The following is a 20385-nucleotide window of genomic DNA, read 5'->3' as shown; positions in this document are numbered from 1 at the left end:
GTGGGTTTGGACTGTGCTTTGTAACCAGAAATGGAAACAGACTCATGATCACCAATTCTGTATTGGCAAGGCTCTGCTTTATGTTTTGCATATTTCATTCTCTGAGTGTGGACACGATGTGCTTTTAAAGACACACATTGTTTTCACCTTAGCTTGGTTACTTAGCTCCCCTAATGTAGCATAGCTCAGCAAGTGCTGTTGTATACCTACTTACAAGACAAAACCAAAAAAAGAAAGAAAAAAGGCAGCCCCCTCTGCTAAGCTTGCTCTGACTGTCTAGGACTGACTGACTAACTGTTGTCTCACCTGACCTTTCAGACTGTAAGCTGTGTTGCAGAGAGGGAGGGCGGAGTACACCATATGCTTGTGATGTCAGCATACTGTGGGCAGGTGCTTGTGTCTGGTGGAATGGCTGCTGGGGCTGATGTGAGAAGCTCAGGCAGGGGATGGGGTTGATCAACTCTTGGTGCAAAGTGCTTCAAAGCTGCCCAACCCAGTGTCATTAGTGTGAACACTCACCTTGTCTCCTCTTCCCAGTGCTTTACACCCACCAGTTGGCTCTCTGGTACCAACGTAACGAAGTGATAACACTGGGCTCAGAGGCTGACCATGCCAGGTTCCCCTCATGCTCTCTTCTGTATGTCCCTCAGGGCCAGAGCCAGTGCTGCTCTTTGCCAATCGGATTGACATCCGGCAGGTGCTGCCTCACCGCTCGGAGTACACCTTGCTCCTGAACAACCTGGAGAATGCCATTGCCCTTGATTTCCACCACAGCAAGGAGCTGGTGTTCTGGTCTGATGTCACACTGGACCGCATCATGAGGGCCAACCTTAATGGCAGCAACGTAGAAGAGGTGGTGTCCACAGGGCTGGAGAGCCCAGGTGTGTGGCCAGGAATCAGAGCAAAGGCATGGGAAGCTGACCAGACCACACAATGTGGGAGTGGAGGAAGAGAGAGACAGCTGGGATGTATCCCCTGTGTATGGCTCTTGTTAGATGGGGATGGTGGAGGGTACTCTCCTCCTGGAGTTTATCTAGAGGCTGGGTCTCTAGTGGGATTGAGGGAGAAGAGGAATTGTTCCTAGCAGCATAATCTGCCCTCCTTGGTTTTGGTCTGTGATTAATTCTTCCCCTTGGCTAGGTGGACTTGCCATTGACTGGATCCATGACAAGCTGTATTGGACAGACTCTGGTACATCTCGGATTGAAGTGGCAAATCTGGATGGCACGCACAGAAAGGTGCTTCTGTGGGAGAACCTGGAGAAACCACGAGCAATCGCACTTCACCCCATGGAGGGGTGAGTAGGGGCATGGGGCTCCACTAACTCCTCTGTTGGACTCTATTGCGGGAACCCTCTAAATCAGTGCTTAATTTGTGCGAGGGCTTGCCAGGGCTGACCCCGACACCTCTAGGCTTGGAAGTTCATAGCCCCGGCATCTCTGGGCTTGCCATGTCAGTTATGAGAGTAAAAAAATTGCTTGATCCCTAGCACCTAATTGGTTGAGCCCCGGCACCTCTTTCGTTACAAATTAAGTACTGTTCCAAATACATGGGACTCAGCAGTGAGGGCCCTATCCTTGATCTAGACTTCTCCTTGTTTCGTGGCCCAGGGCTGCCTCAGTGTGCGCACAGTATTGCCTTTGATCACAGCGTTAGGGAGCCTTACGAAGCAGGAGGCTCCAGGCCAGGATGCACCCATGGAGTGTTTGCCCTTCCCTTGGGTGACTGCAAATTGAATCCAAAGAGTGGTGCATGGCAGGCTAGGGGGCTGCTCTTGGCTTCCCTGTGATCGAGATCAAGTATCCCATGGCTTGAGGTTACAGAGCCAGCTTATTCTCTCCTTGCTGTGAAGTGATGCCTGGTGCCATACTTAGGGCCTCAATTTCCTAGCCTTCAGGCCTCTCCTTCTCTCCTCTAGCACCATCTACTGGACAGATTGGGGCAACACACCTCGCATAGAATACTCCAGCATGGATGGCTCCAATCGACGTATCATTGCTGATACGCACCTCTTCTGGCCCAATGGGCTGACCATCGACTATGCTGGGCACAGGATGTACTGGGTGGACGCCAAGCACCATGTCATTGAGAGGGCTGACTTGGATGGGCGGAACAGGAAGGCTGTTATCAGCCAAGGTGAGACCGAGGCTTCAGCTGTGGGGAGAGCTATGCTGCACCAGGAAAGATACAGCAGCACAGAGTGAGCTTTGGAGCAACCTGTATGAGGGCTACTACATTTACTTTCCATTCCCTCAAATCCCTGAACACCACCATGGGGTGAGTCTGCCATACTTCTCCCATCCCTTGGGGACAGGCTCTGCCCCTCTCATCCCAGCCCTTGAAGAGAAGCACAGTTATTTTGGTGAATGCTGGATTTGGCTCTGCTGAGTCTGTTAGGGTCAGAGACCCCTGGGTGTGCAGAAGCGCCCCAGAGGGACAGGCTCAGGGGCTTTCCTCTGGTTTTCCTGGGGTCCGGATTAACCTGTATGTCTGTGCTGGACTCTTGCTGCAGGCCTCCCACACCCCTTTGCTATCACAGTGTTTGAGGATAGCCTGTACTGGACGGACTGGCACACCAAGAGCATCAATAGTGCCAACAAATTCACCGGCAAGAACCAGGAGATCATCCGCAACAAGCTCCACTTCCCCATGGACATTCACACACTGCACCCTCAGCGCCAGCCAGCAGGTAACTGCAAAGGGGGCAGGGAGACACATCTGCAGGGGGAAAGCCAACCAGCTGGGGACCTGTCACTGCCCAGCGTCTACGGCAGGGAGCATCCAGGCCTAGGGGCCTCAGGGATACTGTTCTATCCACTACTCACTGTCTCCCTTGTGAGACCCACGCATGACCCCAAGTTTACCTCTGCTACCAGAGTCCAGCACTAATTTCTCCATCCAGCAACTTTTGGTTTGATGTTATTTCAAGGCTCTCATCTCCAGTTATTGGATGGGTGTACCACAGCCTGCCCCCGCCCCCTTGCTGGCACAGGGGGACAGTTGCTTTCTGATAACGAATGTTTAGGGGAGTGATCCCCAAACTGTGGGGCGTGCCCCCCTAGGGGAGTGTGGTGGAAGGTTTGGGGGGGTGCAGTGGGGCCTGGGTCAGCCCCCATAGGGGGCAAGGAGGGAGTGCCTCCCAGCTCCACTCTGGACACGCCTCCCCCAGCCACCGGCTCCTGACTGCAGTTCCACTCCTGGCCATGGTGCCAGCTGCAGCCTGACGGCGGCCCCGACCGTGGCCCCGCTCCCGGCCACAGCTCTGCTCCCAGCCGTGGCCTCTGGCTCCCAGCCCCGAATATAGCCCTGTTCCTGGCCGCAACCTCAGCTGCAGCACTGGCGCTGCTCCCAAGCATGGCTCCCAGCCCCAACTGCAGTTCCTGGTAGGGGGATGTGGACCAGGTAAGGGGGGAACGCAACCAAAAAAGTTTGGGGACCACTAGTTTAAGGCTTGTCTAAACACAAGTTATTGTGAAATAGTTACACCACTTTAAGTTCACTCCCTACCCTATTCCAGAATAATTTCCCTATGTAGACAAGCCCTTTGTGCCCATGTCCCTGTGGGGCTGGTCTTTGTGAATGGGCAGGAGGTTCAAATAGCTACCCCAGAGTAGAACATTTCCCAGCTCTTGTGTGTGTGCCTGCGTGTTCTCTCTCTGCCCTCACCCCTGCTACATCTCTTGCTCTCTTTATTGGTTGCCTTATGCGTGGTTGTTTTTGTTTTTGGCTATTTGAGCAGGGAAAAACCGCTGTGGGGCCAACAATGGGGGCTGCACTCACCTGTGCTTGCCAAACAGCAAGGATTACACCTGTGCCTGCCCCACAGGCTTCCGCAAGACCAGCAGCCACACCTGTGCTCAGAGTAAGTGGGGTGGGATCGGAGCCTGCATGCCACAGTCCCAAATGCTCCCAGTCTCGGATGTGCTCACGCAGCCCCATGTCCCATGTGTAGAAGTGGGTCAGAAATCTGAGTAAGCAGCAGCTGTGTCACTTCCAGACACAGGGTGAGAGGGGTGCAGCAGGAAAAGCCTTTAGAAGAGAGTAGGGTAACATAAAAGGCCTGCTGTACGCTCACGTTCTCCTTTTGCACCCCCCACTCCAGCCCCACCTACTGAGCACCAGCTTGGCACAAGATGTGTGCTTGCTTTGCATGTCCACTCCAGCCTACTTACAGCTGAGGTAGTGCTGATGCCACAGTTGAATGGGTGTGTCACCTGGAAACTCCCACATAAACTACCCCCTTTGGCCTTTGTGAGGAATGAACAGCTTAATTCCAAGGACTGCAAGGGAGTTACTCCTGATTTACAGTGCGCTCAATTACAGGAGAATTAGCCCCCTTGTCTCCTGGAATCAGAGAAGATGGCAAAGCTACCTGCTGTAGGTCAGATCTGTGCCATCCTCTGAGGGCCATAGTGGGCTTGTTCTTTGCAGTGTGATCTCTCCCACCCCCAGGAAACAGCTGCCCATACTATGTTCTCCTTCCTCCCCCCACACTATTCCCAGCAGTGAGGGCCTGGTGTGTGAATCAGCATTGAGTGGTGTGTATGCAGTGGAGCTCCGATGTAACAGGAGAATTGTCTGTGTCTGTCACTATGTTGTTGAACTTAGAGAAATTAAAAGAAGACCTTTCGACCTTTGATCAGGTCTTGACAAGTTCCTGCTTTTTGCCCGAAGGATGGACATCCGTCGGATCAGCTTTGACACAGAAGACCTGTCAGATGATGTCATCCCCCTGGCTGATGTGCGCAGTGCTGTGGCTCTGGACTGGGACTCAAAGGATGACTATGTCTACTGGACAGATGTCAGCACTGACTCCATTAGCAGAGCAAAATGGGATGGCTCAGGCCAGGAGGTACAGTATTCTGTATATGTGGGGTTACTAGGCCAAGCAGCTTCTGGGGATCTCAGCCTTCTGTGTTGTGAATCTGGCTCGAGGTTTCTGTATGAACCATTGGGGCTGTATCAGCCTTCTGCGGGTCTGCTACCCTGGTCCTGTCCATGCCCACATTAGTTTTGGCTCCTGTTAATCGCTGGTGATCCGAGGTGAGCTCTTAAACCTTCGTGTGTGCTGTGTTTGCACCTCCTTGTCTGGGACTCCCTGCAGTTAGGGCAGGAGAAAACATTGATTTGTAAATACCGAGCTCCGGCTTTGATTTTTCACAGGCCGAGTTTCAATAAAACGCAAATGAACAAGGTTCTAAATCCCCTTTTCCCTGGCTCAGCAGGAACTGAGAGTGTGGCAGGGACTGTGCTTTCCCTTGAGTTACTTTCTCGGCATCCCCTTTGACTCATGCTCAGGCTGCCATTGACAGAGCTCAAGAGTTTGGCGGTTGGGGAATGAAATAAAGGTAGAAAATGGGGATGTCCAACAACCATTCTTTAAAAGTCATTTTTGAATTCTAAACTCCTCAACACTTTTTCTCATGTGGATTTTTGCTGCATGGATTTTGCTAGCCTGAGTTGTTTGTATTGCTGGCAGTGGACAGGAGGAGAGCCAGGCTCAAGGACTTTTCTCACTGGAGTTTCTTGTTTGGTGACCTTTGGAGTTTCTTGTTTGGTGACCTTTGTTTTGGTTCTTGCTCAGGTTGTGGTGGATACCAGCTTGGAAAGCCCAGCTGGACTGGCTATCGATTGGGTCACCAACAAGCTGTATTGGACTGACGCAGGTACTGGGGTCTTCTGCTCTCTACAGGCTGTAACCTTCTTCCCTGTTCATAAAAACTCAGTATTAGCTTGGCAGCCCGATCTGTTTCAGTTTTGTCTTTCTCCATTTGGCAAACATGGGTTCTCCTTTCCCATCTTTCTTATGAAGCAGGAACCAACTTGGCTTCCTGTGTTACTTCTAGTGGGGCTACAACCCCATTGCTGATGTCTGCAGGAATGTGTATGTCTGAGGACAACAGCTGCTCGTTGCAGAAGGCTTTCACTTATGTTTTCCAGCCACGTACCTCAGGACAGAATGGTTAGAATCTGGAGGATATTTCTGCCAGAGAATTAGAGTTCTGAGGTATGTCAGGAAGGTATCTCCCTAGACATCCTCTGGGGCCTTGCCAGATGCCTGTGATGGTCTGGCAGAGCACTGCCTCCCATCTGCACAAGGTTTCAGCAGTTGCTGGGGTTGGGAAGTTGAACGTGAGAGTTCTCTGCTGAGTAAGTCTGTTCCACACTCACTCTAGTCCTCCCAGGTCAGGTGAGGGGATGGCAGGCAGGGAAACGGAATCACTGTATCAATGTTTGTTTCTTCTGTCTCCTGTGGTTCTAGAGGTCTTTGATCTTTCTCTCCTGATCTCTGTAGGAACAGACCGGATAGAGGTCTCCAACACAGATGGGACCATGAGGACTGTACTGATCTGGGAGAACCTAGACAGACCACGAGATATTGTGGTGGATCCTGTTGGAGGGTGAGAACTTCTTTCCTCTGAGGATTACATGGCAATAACTTCTGTGTCTCTGAACTGTTTGGATTTGATTCATTGTGCCATTGCCCTTATATCGGACACTTTTTGGAGCTTAAGAGAGACGCACGCCTAGAAAGGCCTCCATAACAGGTCTACCAAGGACTGAAAAGAAGGGCCTGACTTGTGGATGCTGATGGCATCGACAAGACAACCAGCAGGCACTTCTAGAACAGTCAGCTCAGAGTGATAGCTCTTATTTTGGGCCTCCTCCCACTCACACAGTGTAAATCAGGAGTAACCCACTAGAGTCCATATAGTTACACTAGTGTAAAATAAGTTTGAGAAGAGAATGAGGGGTTTTATTTATTTATTTAGGGTGTTCTTCATTCCACATTGATGCTGAGCTCTTGTGAGGGCCCTGCTATCCGCTTGGCCATTAGGTTAATCTGAAGACAGAGAAGTGAATTACACTGGCATATCACCAGCTAAATTAGTGCAAACATTATAGGTCCCAAGTGAGCTGCAGAATCAGTGGGCCCAGGAATATTAAATCCAGTGAGAGTCTCCAACATTTCCCACAGAAAGAAAATCTCAAAATAGCAGGTTTGTAGGAAATGAATTGTTGTAATAAAAGCTTCTGCCTTTGAGCCACAGGACCTTGCAGAGCCAAGCATCAGACTAGGTTGGGTGGCTGGGCTCAAACCCAGCAGCTCTTGCTTCCCAAGTGCTGGAAGGCTGGAATAAATCTGCACTGTTCTCTTCTTTTGTGTTTACTGGGAGGCTGATGCAGAGCAGCTCTACTTCCATCTCATGATTGCAGGGATTTGAAAACGGTTAAGAAATATCTTCTTAAGGCAATAATAGGCCAACTTGCTTCTGCATCCTATTTCAGTCTTACCATCTCCCTCCTTCTTGCCAGGTTCTTGGCAGAGGAGGGACTATGGATTCTGGACCAGGACAATGTGTATAAAAATGTGGCAGGGCCCTAAGAAAGGAAGCACAGATCATGTTAGCCTGACACTGTTTCCCACTGGCTGCTGAAGGCACCAAGACACTTGACTTCTTTAGCTAATGGTGAGCAGCTGTGGGAGCAGGAGCAGGAGTGCAGGTGCTCACTTCCCTTTGGGCCCCGTGTTCAGGTTCATGTACTGGACTGACTGGGGAGTCAGCCCGAAGATTGAGCGTGCCGGTATGGATGCCTCCAGCCGCTTGGTGATCATCTCCTCCAATCTGACTTGGCCCAATGGGCTGGCCATTGACTACGAGTCTCAGCGCCTGTACTGGGCGGATGCTGGCATGAAGACCATTGAGTATGCTAACCTGGATGGCAGTGAGAGAAAGGTAAGAGAACCATGCCAGAGGGAAGGGGAGGCTGGGATACTGAATGCCTGTCCTACAGGGCAAAGTGCCGGCAGGAAAGAATGTCATGGGCCAAATGGAAGTAAAGTGCCCATATCAAGACATTGTCAGCTACTTGTACAGAGAGAAAAGAGCCCCCTTTTATGAGTGCAAAGTATGTGGGCAGCCACCTATCCCACACCAACCTTTCCCCACCTTGATGCTACCAGGCCATTTACATATCACCTTTGTTGTTCTCCAAGCCCCATCCAGTCTAGGGGATGACTGGAGGTGTGGGTGGAAGCACTACCATCTGATTTCCTGAGGACTTTTGTTTTGGGGGCTGACAGGTGCTGATTGGAAGCAATCTGCCCCATCCATTTGGACTTACTCTTTATGGTGAGCGGATCTACTGGACAGACTGGCAGGCCAAGAGCATCCAGAGTGCAGACAGAAGGACGGGGCAGGCTCGTGAAACGCTGCAGGATAACTTGGAGAACCTCATGGACATTCATGTTTTCCACCGGCACAGACCTACAGGTACAGAGTCAGCCTCACCCCCATGGGGAGCTCTGAACTCACCCAGGCTCTTGCTGCCCTGAATATCTGGAGTGCGTGTGTAATAAATCCCTATTGGCCTCTTAAAGAGAGTGTGCTCCCATACCCCCAGCCTGCATCTCTATAGCTGTTGCCCACTTTGATAGTGACCGTCCCTCCAGGAGCCCAAGGCTGAGCTCACGGGGGTGTGCCTGTGCCTCATGGTTTTCTCCTCTCCCCCTTCCAGTACGCACAGCATGTGGAGTTAGTAATGGTGGCTGCAGCCACCTGTGCCTCCTGGCACCTCTCCCTAAAGGTTATAGCTGTACCTGCCCCACTGGTATCAACCTCCAACCTGATGGCAAGACCTGCTCCTCTGGTAAGTTTCCTCTGTAGGGTTCCCACTGTAGTTGGATCTCAGGCCCCACGTTCCACTCCTGGCCCCTTGGCACAAGTTACTGGAACCCACTCCTCATGGGACTTGGTTGTGACTCCACCATCCTCGGCCCCTTGAGAAGCCCATGTAGTGCTTGTGCCCTCAGGACTGGTGGTAAAAGTCGATGGGTTGGCTTGGGGTGCCCTGGGAGGGATGTGGGGAGATTAAATTATCCAAAAGGAAAACTTCACCAATGTGATGCCATATGGTACATCTGTATGTCAGACTCTCCCGTAGATCTGTCTTGAGTTTGAAGTGGGCTCAGTCCCTTCCTGGAAAGGTGTTGTACTCTACAGTACAGCTGAATAGATCCTACCCCTCCTCTCACAGCCACCTTCCCTTTCAGTACCATGAAGAATCTTGGCTTCAGGCCTTTGAAGCAATAACTCTGCATGGGTCCCATCTTGTTCACCTCAGTAGGAAAACTGGTTTCCACTCCCCCACAATTAACACTTCTGTGAAGGCTTTCCCCTTCCCACCCCACAGGTAACTAGAGAACTGTTCTGTGTTACTCAGTGGAGTGGGAGAGTCTTTCCATGTATGGTATTTCAGATCTAGGACCTTCCCTTCTCCCTAAAGGTTGAAGCTGTCTCTTGGGTGGCTCAAGGATATGATTCAGCAGACGGTGCCCAAGGGACAATTGGCTTGACCTTCTCCCTGCCCTTCACTGACACTGTTGGTCTATCCTCAACTTTCTGCAGGGATGACCAGCTTCCTGATCTTTGCCAGAAGGATGGACATCCGCATGGTGTCCTTGGATATCCCGTATTTTGCAGACGTCGTTGTCTCAGTCAATGTCACTATGAAAAACACCATTGCCATTGGGGTGGATCCTCAGGAAGGTCTGAACTGCCTTGTATATCTAACCACATTCACAACTGATTATTTCAGGGCTGCAGCTCTTAATTAACGGTGTCTCTCTGCGGGAAGGCACTGCCAGTGGTTCACTCGGTGTCCATAAACGTGGACAGATGTAGGCTCCTGTTTCTCCAATGCATGCTGCATAGATTCCCTTCCTTCGCCACTGTTGTGATTCTAAGACAGGCTCCAGTTGGCTGACATGCAGGGCTAAAACCCCAACTAGCTGGAAGAAGCGGCCTTGTTCATTGAGACAGGCTCACGTAGTCTGAATTTAAATAATTTGCTCTCCTATCTAAGTCTTGTTAATGTAAAGAGAGCTGAGTTGGTGGCTGTTGGTTACACTGAGGGCTTGTGTACACTTGAAATGCTGCAGCTGCGCTGCTGTAGCATTTCAAGTATAGACACTCACTACAGTGCTGGGAAGGGTTCTCCCATTGGCGTAGGTAACCCACCTCGCTGAGAGGCAGTAGTTCAATTAACAGAAGAATTCTGTCTATGTTGCTCAGGGCTGTGGATTTTTCACACCCCTGAGCAATGTAATTGGTTTGACTTAAATTCTGAGGATTGACTTGGCCTGTGTATCTGGCATTATCTGTCTGGGTTGAACCCCATTTTGTGTGGTGGGTGAGAATGTCTGAGTCTTGTCCTCTGGGACCATCCTGAAATCCAGACATGGGTCTGATTACACTATTGGTCAGTAACATCTTAAATAATAAACTGCATCATTCTGTACAGGGACCCTTTCAAGAGCAGCCGTGAGCTCCCCAGAGGCAGTGTTCCTCACCATTCACTATGGCACCTCCCTCTGGGAGAGGCTGGAACTGGAGGAGCTGTGGCTTTTCTATCCCTTTAACTGAATTACTGTGACTCTGTGTCCTATGGCGCTGGACACTGACAGACCACTGGACTGCATGACCCTGCTGCTCTTCAGAGTAATCCAGGTGCCGATAATCTCAAGGAGGCCTGGGGCTATATAAAGGAGTTTGCTGATTTTTGATTTTTCCAATTTCCCTACCAGGAAAGGTTTACTGGTCAGATAGCACGCTGCGGAAAATCAGCAGGGCTGCCCTGAATGGCTCACAGTATGAAGACATCATCACCACAGGTGAGGGATGCTTTGCCAGAGTGCACCATATCTTTATGTGGCAGCCTGGAGCGGAATTCCTTGGGTTTCCAGCTCTAGGGGAGTCAGGGGTGAAAGTCCTATAGGTACTGTAGGGGGAGCACTCCCAGACTTGAGTGGTGAGCAGGGGCAATCCCCAGGGTTATCTGATCGGTGTTGAAGGATGAGAAGTTACCTTGGTACAATTCTGCTTTCTCAGGTCTGCTGACCACAGATGGGCTGGCAGTGGATGCTATTGGCCGCAAGGTATATTGGACAGACACGGGAACCAATCGGATTGAAGTGGGCAACCTGGATGGATCAATGAGGAAGGTTTTGGTCTGGCAGAACTTGGACAGCCCAAGGGCAATTGCACTGTACCATGAGATGGGGTTAGTGCTGGCAGGGTACTGTCTTGAGGAAGAAGGCCTGGAGGCATTAACCTCTCTGCTATTTCTCTGATGTGTTCTTGGCTTTCCCCTTTTCCCTAGATACATGTACTGGACGGACTGGGGTGAGAATGCCAAGCTGGAACGCTCTGGCATGGATGGCTCAGGACGCCTGGTGCTGATCAGCAACAACCTGGGCTGGCCCAATGGGCTGGCAGTGGATAAGGCTGGATCGCAGCTGCTCTGGGCCGATGCGCACACAGAGGTTGGTGTCTTCTCTGTAATGATTCCTATGGGATTAACATTGCAGCCTTGGTATCCTAGAGGCCGTTTCTGAAGTCCCTGGGTAAGGTGTCAGAAAAGAAAGGAACTGTGTGGAAGCACTCTGAGACTTCGTGTGGGCCTGGGCTGTTGGGGATGGTGGACCAGAGCCATGTTGCTTACTTGGACTCCAGTCCCAGCTTCACACATGCTTGTCTTTGCTCAGGACATTATCTAAGGGAAAGGACTGAACAGGGTGTTCCTTCTTGCCCCCTCTCTAGCGCATTGAGGCTGCAGACCTAAATGGTGCAAACCGCCACACCCTGCTGTCACCAGTGCAGCATCCCTATGGTCTCACCCTACTGGACTCATACATCTACTGGACTGACTGGCAAACCCGCAGCATTCACCGGGCTGACAAGGATACCGGCGCCAACGTCATCCTGGTGAGGGCAAACCTGCCCGGCCTGATGGACATTCAAGCTGTTGACAGGACACGGCCCCTTGGTGAGTTTCCAGACTGCCTTGGAGCCAGGAGTATCATCAGGCCTTGGAGCCAGGAGTATCATCTCCATATGACTAGAGGGGCCTCTGGAAGCTGTCATTGAGAGGGCTCTTCTGGTATTTCATTGGGAGATCATGCAGGGCCGAAAATAAATTCCTTCTCCAACCCCCGTCCCTACCCCAACCCCCTCCCACAGTAACTGACTGTTTCCATTATCCACCCAGGTGCACAGTCTTGGTGTCATTTTTGGCTCCTGCTTCCCCTTCTCTCCTTGCATTTAGGCTGTCACTCAGTCCAGACCATTCATAGACACAGCAAATACTCAAGCCTACTGCTGCTAAAACCCTTTTCCTCATTTGCTGCTTTCATCACATCCTCCTCCTCCTCCTCCAATGTCTCCTTGGCAGTGTAAAATTCCTTACCCTACCCTTCTGGGGTCTGCACAGCCATTCCCTGTCTCCTATTCATTTCCCATCCTCAGTGTTCCCTTGCTCTGCTGGCTTGGTTCACTGGAATGTGCCTCCTTACCTTCTCCTACAGGCAGCTCTTGGCCTCTTCTCACATGGCTGAAACATCCTCCCTAACACTGTGCACTATGCAACCTCACTCCTTCCTCAACACCTGCTGCTTTTGGTCAGCATCCCAGTCCCACTCCCTCCTGTTTGCTCCAGCCCTGACACCGCCCTTGTCCCATACCTGTTGCCTTCTCCCTTGCTTCTGCTGGACTTTCCTCCCTCACACTAAATATATATAGATTTAATAATAAAAAAAAGCCTGACTATTCCCATGATAAAACTAAATATGCATACCCACTAAGAAGCCATTTGCTTAATGTGGGCCTATGTAGCACCACTGCTACATGTGTCTAACTCAGAATGGAAACTTCTGGGCCAGACTGGCTAGGGGTGGCTTATTATGCCACTCCTGCACTCTTTCCAGCTGGGGTGGTGTTGCTGCTATTGCAAATAGCAGAGCTAAACTGGAATCACATGATCCTCAGACGGCCAGTGGAAACCAGCTGTTTGCTGTTTCTTCCATTGGGAAGTTCTAATATCAAGGAGTACAGGCCAGGGGGCTGCCCCTACTGGCCCCCCACATCCACTGATCCTGCAGAGCACAGTTGAATCTTTGGGTAAGTGTCCCTTCGTGGTGACCTACAATCTAGTCCTAGCAAGGATGCCGTTGGAATGAAATCAGCGGCCAGTGAATTATGTGTTTGTGCCCTGTAAACAGATGGAAGGCTTAGGTCTCTGGAAACATGGAGTCAGGCTGACTTTTCCTCTTCCTTTTTCCCAAAGGCTTTAACAAGTGCAGCATAAGGAATGGTGGCTGCTCCCACCTCTGCCTGCCCCACCCTGCTGGCTTCTCTTGTGCCTGCCCCACCGGCATCCAGCTGAAGAGTGATGAGCAGACCTGTGATCCCTCTCCGGAGACCTATCTGCTCTTCTCCAGCCGTGGCTCCATCCGACGCATCTCACTGGACACAAATGATCACACTGATGTGCATGTCCCTGTCCCAGAGCTGAACAATGTCATCTCTCTGGACTATGACAGTGTGGACGGCAAGATTTACTACACAGATGTCTTCCTTGATGTCATCAGGTAGGTGCCCAGGGGTAAGTGGCTGCTGGGCGCCCAGCCTCTTAGGCTGAGTTTGTCTTTGCACTGTTGGCTGCTCTTATAGATTAGTGTTTTACAGTAGGCGGAGGTGGTTCCTGCCTGAAGGGCTGGGAATGTAGTGATACTCACCGACAGCATACACAGCATCCGATGAAGTGAGCTGTAACTCACGAAAGCTTATGCTCAGATAAATTTGTTAGTCTCTAAGGTGCCACAAGTACTCCTTTTCTTCTTACAGCAGTTTGTGTTACTGAACTAATTGTTGGAGACACATGTAGCCTTCATGGGAACTGGGGGGGAAGAGCTGGTGGTCCCACTGATAGAGAAGAATGGCACAGGGAGACTTGAAGGATCATGAGGAGCCCTCTTATGCCTTATCCTGTTTGGCACTGATTTCCCCAGGCGGGCAGACCTGAATGGCAGCAGCATGGAGACCGTCATTGGTCATGGGCTGAAGACGACGGATGGCTTGGCAGTGGACTGGGTTGCCAGGAACCTGTACTGGACTGACACAGGTCGCAACACCATTGAAGTGGCCAGACTGGATGGCAGCTGCAGAAAAGTGCTTATTAATAACAGCCTGGATGAACCCCGAGCAATTGCTGCCTTTCCCAAGAAGGGGTAGGTTTAGGGCCAAGTGGAGGGGAAGATGTGGGAGGTCAGGATGTACAAGGCCAGTTCAATGGGAGGGAGATCTGGGAGGAAGGAAGGATGTGTGGTCTGAGTCTGGCAAGTTCCTGGAGACTGGGCTGCCTTTGTTTGGAGTGGGATGATGTTAGCGGCTGGGGAAGAGTTAGGTCCAGCTTGGAGTGATGCGGGCCAAGATTGGGAAAATGGGGTGTGATAAGTGAACAAAACTGGAACTTTTAGTGAAAAATGTACACTCAGCTGTTTTAGTCCACAAGTAAAGTTTTTAGTGGACTTAATAATGCAAAGTCTCATACCTGTCCTTCTGCCTCTTCCCCATCCTCTGGGAGCTTACCTGTCTCTTGCATCTGCCTTGTCTCTGTTCAGGTACCTCTTCTGGACAGACTGGGGTCACATCGCTAAAATTGAGCGGGCAAACTTGGATGGCTCTGAGCGCAAAATTCTAATCAACACTGACCTGGGCTGGCCCAATGGACTGACATTAGACTATGATACTAGAAGGTCAGTTCAAGAGTGGGAGTGATGCTGTCATACCCAGGAGAACTGAGTAAGATATGTAGTGCACCTGAGCCTTTTTAGCTCAATCCTCTGAAGAGTTTTGCCTGATCTGAGGCATCTTGGGCTAGTGAGTGACTCAGAAGTGTGACGTGTGAGTATGGGTAGAAGACTAACAGTGGGGTTTGGTCTCATCTCTTTTCCCTGTCTCTATAGGATTTACTGGGTGGATGCACATCTTGACCGTATAGAGAGTGCTGATCTCAATGGGAAGTTACGCCAGGTCCTGGTCAGCCAGGTTTCACACCCCTTTGCCCTGACACAGGTAAAAAGGAGCCTGCTGGTATTGGTGAATGCAGTGACTGCTGTACAGCCAGGCTCCACAGGGGATAGTACAGACTGCTTGGGTATATATGGGGTAGTGGGGGATCTGGTGTGTTCCTCTTTGGGTTGAGATTTACCTAAGGCTGTTTCTAGAAAAAGAGTTTGGCTGAGGGGATGCGGGAAGCTCCTGATTGACATTGAGAAGAGGGAAGTTAGGCTGGGAAGGGGATTTGTCTGGAGTCCTAAGCCCTATGAATACTCTTGTTGCAGTTCCTGTATATATGTGACCAAATGCTCTAATGCCTTTGATTTTTTCCCTCTGAGCAGCAGGACAGGTGGATCTACTGGACTGACTGGCAAACCAAATCTATCCAGCGAGTGGACAAATACTCAGGCCGAAACAAGGAGACTGTCCTGGCTAATGTTGAGGGGCTAATGGATATCATTGTGGTCTCCCCACAGAGGCAGACAGGTATATGGGGTGATCCTAATTGCTGCATCTGCTAGTTGTTGCCAAGCAGGTTGCAGGTACTCTGGCATGTTTAATGAGTGCAGTCTCTCACCAGAGAGCCCTTGCCCTCCACTCACCCCCCTTTGTGTGGCCTACAAACTGTGACTCTTCCCTCAGTCTTGGTTGGGCACGTTCTCTGCATCTCTAAGATTTCAGCTGTGGAAGCCTATGTTATAACTTCCTTATAACTGCCTGTCTTTCCTCATTCAGGAAGGGCAGGCAGGGAAAAAAGGGAGGAGTTGCATTGTACATCCAGAATATATATTCTTGTTCTGAGGTCCAAAAGGAGGTGAGAGGAAGGCCCGTTGAAAGTCTCTGGGTGAAGATAAGGAGGGGAAAAACCAGGGGCAATGTCATGGTAGGAGACTACTACAGCCTACCAAATCAGGAGGAGGATGAAGCATGTCCAGAACAAATAACAGAAATACCAAAACACAAGATCTGATAGTAATGGGAGACTTGAACTACCCTGACGTCTCTTGAAAAAGTAACACAAAATGGCCAGTAATTTCATGGAACGTGTTGGGGACAACTTCTTGTTTCAGAAGGTGGAGGAAGTAACTGGGGGACGGTCAGTTTAGACTTGTCTTACTAATGGAGAATTGTGTTGCAAATCTGAAGGTGGACAGCAACTGAGGGGAAAGTGATCATAAAATGGTAGATTTCATGAGCCTAAGGAAAGGATGTAGTGAGAGCAGCTGAATAAGGAAGATGGACTTAAAAAAAAAAAATTCTTTAACCAACTCAGAGAACTGGTAGGTAAGGTTCAATGGGAAGAAACTCTAAGGGTATGTCTTCACTACCCGCCGGATCGGCGGGCAGCAATCGATCCAGCAGGTATCGATCTATTTTGTCTAGTCTAGACACGATAAATCGACCCCCAAGCGCTCTCCTGTCGACTCCTGTACTCCACAGGCAGAGTCGACGGGGGAGCGGTAGCAGTCGACTCACCTTGGTGAAGACACCATGGTAAGTCGATCTAAGTATGTCGACTTCAGCTATGTTATTCACGTAGCTGAAGTTGCGTAACTTAGCTCGATTCCCCCCTTCAGTGTAGACCAGGGCTAAGAGAAAAAGGAGTTCTGGAGAGCTGGTTGTTTCTCAAAGAGTTTGCTGTTGCTCCTTTGATATTGTCAATCTTGATGTGAAGGAAAGATAGGAAGAATAGTAAAAGGCCAATATGACTCCATCAGGAGTTCTTTAATTACCTGAAAATAAAAAAAAAAAAGAAACCTACAAAAAGTGGAAATGTGGACAAATTGCTAAGGATGATTACAAAACAATAACACAAGCATGTAGGGACTAAGCCAGACAGGCTAAGGAACAAAAAGAGTTATACCTAACAAGTGACAAAAGGCAATAGGAAGAGGTTCTATAAACACATTAGGAGCAATGGAAAGATGAAGAAAAGTGTAGACCTCTACTTAGCAGGGAAGGAGAGCAAATAAACAATTTGAAGAAGACTGAGGGGTTTCATCCCTATTTTGCTTCAGTCTTCACTAAAAGAATTAATTATGACCAGATGCTTCACATAATTAATATTAACAACAAGGGGAAGGAAGGCAAGCCAAAATAGAGAAAGATCAGGTTAAAGAACATCTAGATAAATTAGATATATTCAAGTTGGCTGGACCGGATGAAATTTATTCTAGTGTCTGTAAGGAACTCGTAGAAGCAATTTGGAAACCATAAGCAATTATCTTTTGAGAACTCATGGAGCGGAGGGTGAATTCCCAGAGGACAGGAGAAGGCAAATATAGTATCTATCTTTAAAAAGGTGAACGAAGGACTCAGAGAATCAAAGCCAGTCAGCTTAACTTTGATACCTGGAAAATATACTGGAACAAATTATTAAACAATCAGTTTAGACTCAGACTTTAATGCCAGAAGGGACTATCATGATCATGTCGTCTGACCTCATGCACATCCCAGTCCACAGGACCTCACTCACCTGCCCTATGCCCAGTTATTGACTGGGTTATTGAAGTCCTCAAATCTTGATTTAAAGACTTCAAGTTACAGAGAATCGACCGTTTACTCTAGGTCAAACCAGCAAGTGGCCCATGCCCCATGTTGCAGAGGAAGGCCACAGGGTCGTTGCCAATCTGACCTGGGCATTCCTTCACAACCTCAAATATGGTGATCAGTTAGATCCTGAGCATGTGGGCAAGAGCCTCCAGACAGAGACCTGGGAAAGAATTCTCTGTAGTAACCACCAAGCGTCTATTCCGAAGATTTATCTGTTTGGATGCAATGGTTGGGCTCCTCTCTGCTGATTTCCAGAATATTTTAGCCCCTTTTTGACACAGTTATTGTAATCTGTTGGTGCCTGGCTCTCTCCATCATTCTCTCAGTACTGTGGGGTAGAGGGGTTGGTTCATGTGGCACAGAAGTTCCTTGGCCTTCTGAGCAGTGTATCTTGATTGAGAGGGAAGTGAGGCTCCTGCTCTTGTGTACTGAACTCCATCAAGGCCTCACCTGATCACTTGCTCCAGGTTTAATGCCTTGGTTGTCTCCTTCAGGTACGAATGCCTGTGGAGTGAATAATGGAGGCTGCACCCATCTCTGCTTTGCCAGGGTTTCTGACTTTGTTTGTGCATGTCCAGATGAACCAGATGGACGACCCTGCTCCACCGGTGAGTTCAGAGAGATTCTCTGGGGTAATAGCATCCATATGTGAACCACAGCCAGCACTCCCACCCTGGCCTTTAGCATCTCCTGTTGAGAAGCAGGGTATCTGGGAGGTCTCCAAACCTACAAAAGTCCCTACAATGTAAGTCAAGCAGCTGTGAGCTGCAAATACCTTTCCTACATTGCTTCCTGCTGGAGCAGATGGGCATTGGGTATCTGAGCTCTGTACACAAATTCTTGGTCTCACTATTTAGGAAGTGATCTGTGGTCTAGCAGACTTCTTCATCTGTCTCACAAAACCAGGCTCATATTTCTTTTTCTGTCTATATTGTTTAGTTCCTGGAATGGTCCCCCCTGTTCCTGAAACAACCAGTATGAGCGAGAGGAGCCAGACCTCACCTGGCAGATCAGGCTCTGCAACGACCAAACCCCACACATCCCTGGAAGCAACAGAAGGAAAGTGAGTGACTTTGCAGCTTGCAATCTGGACTTGAGAGTTAAATGCAGGATGTGCATGTCCCTTTCAGCTTCCACCACCTTATCACACCTCCCCAAGGTAGAGTGAGACCATACAAACTCTAGACACCCTGTAAATAGCCACAGAAGACCCTGTCTATGAAGGCAGAGGCCCGCACTAGAGCCCTGCAAATCTGTGGATAACTGAGGACCATTTTTGTAGATTGGATGGTAAATACAAATTTTGTATTCGTGCAGGGCTCTAAATATAGGATCTCAAAGGTGGGGAAGCAGCTGTCTGCAGCTCATAGCCTGTGAGGCTGCTTCCTTCCAGATCCTATATTCCCTCCCCCTGCTCCATACAGAGAAAGGGGCAGTGATAGATCAAGACAGGCAGCAAAATCCCCCAGCTCCTATTGATGCAGTTTAAGCAGCCAAGAAATTTAGGAAACTCCCGACTTCAGTATTGCTATATCAGGTCAGTTGGAGAGGGAGGCAGCTGCTTCTGCAAAGTAAGTTAGGAAGCCATATGAGCTACAGACAGCTGCCTCTTGATCTATCTCCTCTCCTTTCCTCTGTATTTGGCGGGAGGGGGGAGAAAGGGGAGAGGAATACAGGATCTAGAAGGCAAGGAAGCAGCCTCATAGGCTAGGAGCTACAGACAGCTGCTTCCCCACTTTTGAGATCCTGTATACAGTACACTTGCACACAGACACTGCTCCTAAGAGGCACTGAGAGATAGCTGGCTGCTGGTGTGGTTTGCGGATAAAAGACAGAGGGCAGATTGCGGGTCAGATACAAGTTGATTCTTTTGGATGCGGATCCACATTTTTATCTGCGCAGGGCTCTAGCCAGCACTCTTTGGAGCTGGCATGGGCTGCATAGGCCTTGCTGCCCACTTTCAAATGTGCCTGCAAGTGTGATTGGTTGTTCAAGGTGCAGGAATCCTCTTGGCCCTGCCTATGGTACCCTGTGCTTCACATGTATGACTGCTGAACTCTTAACATGGAGAATGATTTCCCATGGGATGGGGGGGTGGGAGCTCCATTGCTTTGATCATTTTAAACTATACTGGGCAGAGCCCTGGAAGCAGCCCTGCCTTGGCCCTGAAGAGATAGCTAGGATGGGACCAAACAGCATGTCTGCAGGTCTTACTTTTATGATTAAATGCATAGAAAGTATTTTCTGCCATTGTCCCTTGGCCCACTTCTCTCCCATCGCATATTGGGGTATTAACTGCAAGCAAAGACATACCTCTTTCTCTTTGCTGGGAATAAAAATCCCTGCAGAAAATTTTTTCTCTGCAGGGCTGGCTTTTCTTCTGTTCCTTTCCTAAGAGATTAGCACTATGTAGCCTCAATGTAGAGGGAAGGGGAAGAGTGACTGCTCAGCGCTAATGCCCTTTCTTGAATATGTCCCGTGAACAAGCTGTCCAAAGATCCCAGCTTCACTTGCAGTGCGACAGAAGAGTGTGGAGACTCTAAGACCTACATAGTTAGGTCCAGAGAAACCTCTTTCATCTGGGTAGAAGGGTATACTTGAGCAGGCAAAGGAATCTCTTATCATAATGCCCCTTCTCAAACCCCCAGCTTACCCTCCATTCCCAGCTGCAGCCTGCCCTATCCTGCATGGCTCCATCCATACCCAGATGATGACTGGCCGCTCTGTGCAGCGAGATGATAACTCTGTGTCTTTGTGCCCTTCAGCTGCTCTGACAAAGATATTGGCCAAGGCCTGTGCACCCGGAAGAACGAGGCAGTACTGGCAACCACAGGTGAGTTCTTCTTCCTTACTCTCTGCTAGCTGAACCTTTCTTCCAGATTATGCCAGGGCCTTTCGCTCTAAGGTGTTCAGGACTCAAATGTGACTTTCT

The 20385-nt window shown here is 49.7% G+C and overlaps 1 protein-coding gene across 1 annotated transcript in view; it reads left to right on the top strand.

Moving 5' to 3' along the window:
* Window positions 1-20385, top strand: part of LRP4 (LDL receptor related protein 4) — a 104794-nt gene that overhangs the window by 75088 nt on the left and 9321 nt on the right. Inside the window, exons 12-35 of the mRNA XM_073348230.2 lie at window positions 651-881; window positions 1141-1297; window positions 1919-2136; window positions 2513-2689; window positions 3740-3862; window positions 4644-4852; window positions 5585-5666; window positions 6296-6401; window positions 7538-7739; window positions 8087-8276; window positions 8521-8652; window positions 9411-9551; window positions 10589-10675; window positions 10893-11064; window positions 11164-11326; window positions 11604-11829; window positions 13126-13429; window positions 13850-14068; window positions 14462-14596; window positions 14807-14915; window positions 15242-15386; window positions 17948-18061; window positions 18393-18516; window positions 20219-20286. Coding sequence (XP_073204331.1) covers window positions 651-881; window positions 1141-1297; window positions 1919-2136; window positions 2513-2689; window positions 3740-3862; window positions 4644-4852; window positions 5585-5666; window positions 6296-6401; window positions 7538-7739; window positions 8087-8276; window positions 8521-8652; window positions 9411-9551; window positions 10589-10675; window positions 10893-11064; window positions 11164-11326; window positions 11604-11829; window positions 13126-13429; window positions 13850-14068; window positions 14462-14596; window positions 14807-14915; window positions 15242-15386; window positions 17948-18061; window positions 18393-18516; window positions 20219-20286 — 3834 coding nt within the window. The remainder of the gene's footprint in view (window positions 1-650; window positions 882-1140; window positions 1298-1918; window positions 2137-2512; window positions 2690-3739; window positions 3863-4643; window positions 4853-5584; window positions 5667-6295; window positions 6402-7537; window positions 7740-8086; window positions 8277-8520; window positions 8653-9410; window positions 9552-10588; window positions 10676-10892; window positions 11065-11163; window positions 11327-11603; window positions 11830-13125; window positions 13430-13849; window positions 14069-14461; window positions 14597-14806; window positions 14916-15241; window positions 15387-17947; window positions 18062-18392; window positions 18517-20218; window positions 20287-20385) is intronic.

The sequence above is a fragment of the Lepidochelys kempii genome, chromosome 6 (genome assembly GCF_965140285.1).
Source record: "Lepidochelys kempii isolate rLepKem1 chromosome 6, rLepKem1.hap1, whole genome shotgun sequence".
NCBI classification, from domain to species: domain Eukaryota; kingdom Metazoa; phylum Chordata; order Testudines; family Cheloniidae; genus Lepidochelys; species Lepidochelys kempii.
The sequence above is the reverse complement of the archived record's forward strand: the minus strand, read 5'-3'. Positions and strand labels throughout refer to the sequence as shown.